Raw genomic sequence first — 7,131 nt, 5'->3', positions numbered from 1 at the left:
TGTGGCTATCTAGCTAAAGTGGCTGCAAGACCGTGGATGCAAGGAATAACAGTTGCAATTACAACTCAAAACCTCAGATCTTCACACTATTGTTAGTATTTCTCTGCAACATGTTATATTTACACACACACACACACACAACACTGCTCCTTGCAGATGTTCTCCTTGGTGGGATTTGAACCTAAGACTCCAGCTCTGCAAGCCTGCAATGCTAACCACTGTGCTGTACCCCTGCTACATATGCACATTTTCATACACATGTACGGTGTATACATTAGCCCAATTTGAAGTTTCTTCCAGGTTATGTGAGAGGTCCTGGAACTCGTCGGGTGGAAGGTTCTTCGGCTGATCACTCTGGATGTGCAGCCTCTGTGCATGGTCCCTTTATTTGCCAATAACATAGATTAGTGTGGGACAAGAGGAGAGAACAGTTCTCTCAGTGATCGGGAAAAAGACTCTTCTTAGCTTTTTCCTCCGTCAAAGGAAGCTGACTTCAGACTAAAAGAGGCACTCACTTCTTAGCAAGATATTTTTGTGTTAAAAGTGCATCTATTATTTCAAAAATACAGTAAGTTATAAATTAATTTCCCTGTTTCGTTTAATTATACGACTGTTATGATTTTTATATTTTATTGACAAATTGTACATAGTTTCTCTGCAAATGTTATTTTTTTTATGTTCAACAAAATATGTTTTCTAATAAATAATTTTTCACATTCCAGGTATGATAATGACTTCTCCCCTTGTGGGATTTTAGATGTTAAGATAATATTAAGAATAATGCTATGAACATTGCTTCTCACTTGTGTGAATTCTCTGGTGCTTATCAAGACTTGATTTATGTGTCCAACATTTCCCACATTCCAAACATGAATAAGGCTTCTCCCCTGTATGAGTTTTCTGGTGTCTAACAAGAGATGATTTCGCTATAAAACATTTTCCACATTCTGAACATGAAAATGGCTTTTCCCCTGCATGAATTCTCTGGTGTATAACAAGATATGATTTATGGTTAAAATATTTCCCACATTCTGAACAAAAAAAGGCTTCTCCCTTGTTGTGAATTCTTTGGTGCTTATCAAGACTTGATTTATGTGCCCAACATTTCCCACATTCTGAACATGAATATGGTTTCACCCCTGTGTGAGTTCTCAGGTGTACAACAAGCGATGATTTTTCTACAAAACATTTTCCACATTCTGAACATGAAAATGGCTTTTCCCCTGCATGAATTCTCCGGTGTGTAACAAGATACGATTTATGGTTAAAATGTTTCCCACAGTCTGAACAAAAAAAAGGCTTCTCCCCTGTGTGTGTTCTCTGGTGTATAGCAAGTTGCGATTTATGGTTAAAATATTTCCCACATTCTGTACATGAAAAAGGCTTCTCCCCTGTGTGAGTTTTCTGGTGTCTCTCAAGGTGTGATTTCTGTACAAAGCATTTTCCACATTCTGAACATGAAAAAGTATTCTCCCCTGTGTGAGTTCTCTGGTGTAAAAGAAGATATGATTTTTGACCAAAACACATTCCACATTCTGAACATGTATATGGCTTCTCCTCTGTGTGAGTTCTCTGGTGACTAATAAGAACTGATTTATGTAGAAAACATTTTCCACATTCTGAACATGAAAATGGCTTCTCCCCTGAGTGAATTCTCTGGTGTCTATCAAGTTGTGATTTCTCTACAAAACATTTCCCACATTCTGAACATGAAAAAGGCTTCTCCCCTATGTGAGTTCTCTGGTGTCTATCAAGGTATGATTTCTCTACAAAACATTTTCCACATTTTGAACATGAATATGGCTTCTCCCCTTTGTGAGTCCTCTGGTGTATAACAACAAATGATTTATTTGTAAAACATTTCCCACATTCTGAACATGAAAAAGGCTTCTCCCCTGTGTGACTTCTCTGATGTTTAATTAGCGCGGTTTTCTGAGAAAAACATTTATCACATTCTGAACATGAAAAAGGCTTCTCCCCTGTGTGAATTCGCTTATGTGCAACAAGTGTTGATTTATGTCCAAAACATTTCCCACATTCTGAACATGAAAAAGGTTTCTCCCCTGTGTGAGTTATCTGGTGTTTAACAAGCTGTGATTTTTGTGCAAAACATTTCCCACATTCTGAACATAGATGTGGCTTCTCCCCTGTATGACATTTCTGATGTGCAGTAAGATTATATTTTTCTGTAAAACATTTTCCACATACTGAGCATGAATGTGACTTCTCCCTGTTATGAAGCCTCTCATGCCTAACAAGATCCGATTCCTGGTTAAAAGATCTCCAACATTTGGAACAAGAAAATGTCTTCTCTTCTGTGTGAATTTTTTGATGTTTAACAAAAGATGTTTCAAGGGCACAACTATTTCCATATTCTAAATGTGTAGTTGGTTTCTTTGCGTTAAGATCAGTTTGTTTTTTAATGCCTCTCTTCTGAGTTTTATTTTTCTCAGTAGTCTGTAATGAATTAAAAGATATGACCTGTTTCATAGGATCAGAGGATAGATCTTTGCTGTGAAGGGATGATGGTATGTCTGAAGTAAAGACATTCACTTTAATTGTATCCTGTGTGATCTCAAGGTCATCTGATTTAAAAATTGAAGATGTCAGCTGTCCCTCCGGTCTCCCGGTACAGTCATCTGCTAAGAAATAAAAGCCATCATTATTTTTAAATTAAAAGTCCTTGAAATTTATATTTTTGAATATTTCTACTCACAATGTCCATAGAAATTGGAATTTATGTAAAAAAATGAATTATTCACTAAGACAATGACAGTTCAAAGACTAACAGAAAACCTTATAGCATGAACCAGTGGAGCCTGGTGTTCAACTGTTGGTTCATTCTACATCCTAAATATTGGAATAAAAAGGCACCAAAAATTGTTATGTAGGCAAAAGTGGAACCAATGGAAACTTCTAATAATGCGCAAAAAACAAGTCCAGCAGTCAGGTATCAAAATAGTCACTGCTCCTATAGATTAATTCACTAATGGTTATAATTTACAAAATGGAGTCACTTCATGGAGTTTTGTTCTGCTCTAGTTTTCTTCCATTCTGCAACACTGGGGCTTCTGCAAATGGTGCATAACATCTCCTCTGGGATCTGTTCCTGCAGTAACTGCTCCTGTCATTCATTCTGTGGCCAACACTGGTGATGCAGGTGAAATTGGAACCAGAAGCTCTGGGCAGCACAGGGTCTGTCCAGCCACTAAAAATAAAGTGGCCAAGACCAATAGTACCATCCAGTCTGGCAGTATGGGTGTGTGTGCAGTCCAGCTGGAATAATCAGCTCCCTGCTTCAGGTATTTTGAAAGCACCAAACCTTACTAAAGATCGAAGTATATTTTCGGATGCTGCCAGATACAACCTTGTTCTCCTTTGGTTCAGTTCTGTGTGCTCAGCTCCAGGCTTGTGAATTTGATCCTGTTGTGATTCAGGCTCATTTAGGGACTACTCTTCTGTCTAAAATCGAGGCCCCTCAAAGTAATTTCAAAAGTGATTTGTTACCCAAAAAATAGGTTTTATAAATTTAATTAAACATAAAAAATGTGTTACTAAATTTGTAAGTCTTGTGTCTTCAGAAAGAAAATAATGTTGAAAAAATAAAAATAGATGTTGAAAAATGTGTTGCCTACACGAAGTAGAAATACATTAAATGTTATTAACTACTTTGTCTGGTATTATTATCTGATTAAGGAGCATACAAATTTAGTTTGAAAATTACAAATCTTTCTAATTTATTTGGCAACTTTCAGGTATTTTCAAAAATAAATGCAAATATATCAACCTAAAATTACCAGAAACAAAGTACAATGTGTCACAGAAAAAAATATTTCAGAATAACTGGAATCAGTAGCATCCAAAGTTATCACCATATAAAGTGACATGCCAGATTTGAAAAATGGGGCCTGATTGGCTATGAAAGTAATTATAGCAAATCTGTCATCTCTCATAAAGATGTATTGAAAGTGACCTCCCACACTCTCCATAAAACACTGGAGCTGCTGGCAGGTCACTATTTGCTGGAAACCATCGGGAGAGATGCTGGAGAAGGATAAAGGCGGCGACTGGTTAGTATGAGACAGGGGGCAGGGGAATTACATTTAAAGAACCACTCCAGTGGTGCAATAAGAAAAGACGCTGGAGTGGTGCTTTAAAGGGAAGCTGTCACCAGGTTTGGCTGATATGAGATACGGCAACCACCTTTCAAAGCCTGATATACAGCACTCTCTACTGCTGTATCTAAGCCCCCAAACTCTACCAGTATTTTTATTATACTCACCTGTGGGGTGGTCCCGTCCAATGGGTTTTGATGCTCTTGGTCCGGCGACTGCCATTTCCTTACAATCACCGTCCTCCGTTTTGCTTTGTGTGGATGACATGCCCCTGCGTCCACACAGTCTCCTTGGAATTGTTCTACTGTGCAAGCGTACTTCTCTGCCCTGTTGAGGGCAGAACAAAGTAATGCAGTGCACAAGCATGGGGAAAGGTCAAAGAACCCCGATGCATGTGCACTGTAGAACTTTGCTCTGCCCTCAACAGGGCAGAGATATACGCGAAGGAGTAATTCTTCAGCAACGCTCGGTGTCCGGCAGCTCCATTATTTTATGGAGAGTGTCGGACGTCACTTTTCAATACATCTCTAGAGCCTTGTTCTGACTCTCATAGTCTTGCATTGAGCTCTTGTGAAATAACTTCTGACTTCCGGCCAGTCAGAAGTACCGGGCACAAGATGGCTCTGCGGGACCGAAGCTCTGTTGATAAAAAGTGAAGCCACTGGAAGGTGAGCATAAAAACGGGGGCACGGGGCTTACATCTGAAGTGCCAATCCTGCGCTGAAAAAAACAACCACTATGCTGGATTGGTGCTTTAAATCAGAGTTTTTGGGGCACCGACTACTCTAGTCAAAAACTGTGACCATAGACAATAACACATCTACTGAAATGATCAAACTCTACAGTCTTTACCATTAAAAACTGAGTAACTAGTGGAGAAACCTCTGTGGAGTAATTAGAGCATGTGGATCGGTGGCTCTTGGCAATCTAAGCTATCTTAAGGGACAATATTTTCTAAAGAGATCCTTGAAGAAACATTAGCCATGTAAAGAAAACGTTTTAAAATAGTGCAAAGCTGAGGTGTTTTACATTTATATCTCAGGCATTTGGCTAAGAAAATGGAGACCTTTATTTTAACCCTTTCAACCCCTCTCCCCTTCGCCCTGTTTTCACCTTCCTGACCAGGCCAATTTGTTCAGTTCTCACCAGTGTGACTTTATGAGGTAATAACTCTAGAACGCTTCAACGGATCCCAGTGACTCTAAGAAGGTTTTTTCATGACATGTTCTATTTCGTGTACATTTTAGTATATTGTGTTTTTTTTCAAACTTTGTATTTGTATGCCCTTAAACCAGATAGGTTATGTCACACAAAATAGATAATAAATAACATTTACCACAAGTCTACTTTACATCAGAATCATTTTTGAAACATTACAAAAAAAAATTAGGATGTTAGAAGGGTTAAATGTTTATCAGAAATGTCTAATTTTTGCAACAAAATAAATTTGTTTTAGGGACCACATCCCATTTGAAGTAACTTTGAGAGGCCTATGTGACCGAAAACACTCAAAAGTGGCAATTTAAAAAAAATCATCCCACAAAGTGCTCAAAACATCATTCAATAAATTTATTAACCGTTTGAGGGATTCATTGGAATGCAAGCAAAGGGGGAAAAAATTTAAATGTTACTTTTTCACACAAGAAATATTGCTTAAGCCCCAAACTTTGCATTTTCAAAAGGATAATATTAGAAAATGGACCACACAATTTGTTGTGCAGTTTCTCCTGAGTACACAGAAACCCCATAAGTGGTGCAAAATTACTGTTTGAGCGCACAGCAGGGAAGGAACACTATTTAACTTTTGGAGCTCAAAAGTGGCTTGGATAGATAGTGGACGCCATGTTGTGTTTGCAGAGTCTCTGATGTGGTCACTTGTGGTGGGTTTCCACTGTTTAGGCACATTTTGGAAACTACCCCTCTAGAGGTAGAGAAAATTCTAAAAAACACCTACAGATTCAAAGGTTAAACATGGAACACTGCATTTTTCCCACAAAAATGTTGCTTTAGCCCTATTTTGTTTTCCTTTTCAAATTGGTAACTGGAGAAATCGTACAGCAGATTTTGTGGTCCATTTTCTGCTGAGTACACCAATACCCCATATGTGGTGGAAAACTACTGTTTGGGTGCATGGCAGGACTGGGAAGGGAAGAAGCGCCAATTGAATTCAGGAGCAATTTTGGTTGGAATAAATTGCAGATGCCATGCCATACTTGAAAAGCCCTGACATGCCAAAACAGCAGAAACCCCCACAAGTGACCTCATTTGGAACCTACACTTCTTGAGGAATTAATCAAGAGCATTTTAACCTTCAGAGGAGTCACAGAATTGTTTAACATTGGGCTGAGTCACTGGAAAATTACATTTTTTTCCAACAATATGTTCTTTTGGCCCCAAGTTTACAATTTTCAAAACAAATATTAGGAGAAAGTAAACAGTACAATATTCTGCATAGTTTGTGCTGAATACGCCAATACTCCATATGTGGTCTAAATTACTTTTGAGGTACAGTGGAAAGCTCTGAAGGGAAGAAGAGCCATATTGGAGTTCAGATTTTTTGAATAGTTTGAGAGAGCCATGTCACATTGGCAGAGCCCCTGAGGATCCCCCTTAAGTGACCCCATTTTGCATATAACACCCCTCTGGGAACTGATCTACAGATGTAGTGATAATTTTGACTCCATGGGTGTTTTCCAGAATCAGCAGTGGATGTTGCTGACTGAAAATTGCAAATATGGCATTGTAGTTCCTGTACACTGTACTGCACAGTACATCATAATACCCAGACATTGTAGTGCCCAGTATTTTCTAGGGCCCAGTACGCTGTAGTGCCCACGTACAGTTGCATCTCACAAAATTAGAATATCATCAAAAAAGTTAATTTATTTCAGTTACTCAATACAAAAGTGAAACTCATTATATAGAGTCATTACAATCGGAGTGATCTATTTCAAGTGTTTATTTCTGTTAATGTTGATGATTATGGCTTACAGCCAATGAAAACCCAAAAGTCATT

The 7,131-nt window shown here is 38.4% G+C and overlaps 1 protein-coding gene across 5 annotated transcripts in view; it reads right to left on the bottom strand.

The window, feature by feature from the left end:
- Positions 1-541: 541 nt before the first annotated feature.
- Positions 542-7,131, bottom strand: part of LOC143766270 (uncharacterized) — a 246,911-nt gene continuing 240,321 nt past the window's right edge. For 3 of the 5 annotated variants that reach the window (XM_077253812.1, XM_077253810.1, XM_077253811.1), the window contains one exon: positions 543-2,642. In XM_077253812.1, the coding sequence (XP_077109927.1) occupies positions 784-2,642 (1,859 nt within the window). In that variant the 3' untranslated portion in view covers positions 543-783. Of the gene's footprint in view, positions 2,643-7,131 lie in introns of all 5 variants that reach the window. The other 2 variants (XM_077253815.1, XM_077253813.1) reach the window with 1 other exon arrangement.

The sequence above is a fragment of the Ranitomeya variabilis genome, chromosome 4 (genome assembly GCF_051348905.1).
Source record: "Ranitomeya variabilis isolate aRanVar5 chromosome 4, aRanVar5.hap1, whole genome shotgun sequence".
NCBI lineage: Eukaryota > Metazoa > Chordata > Amphibia > Anura > Dendrobatidae > Ranitomeya > Ranitomeya variabilis.
Note: the sequence above shows the minus strand (reverse complement) of the source record. Positions and strands in the feature narration are given on the sequence as shown.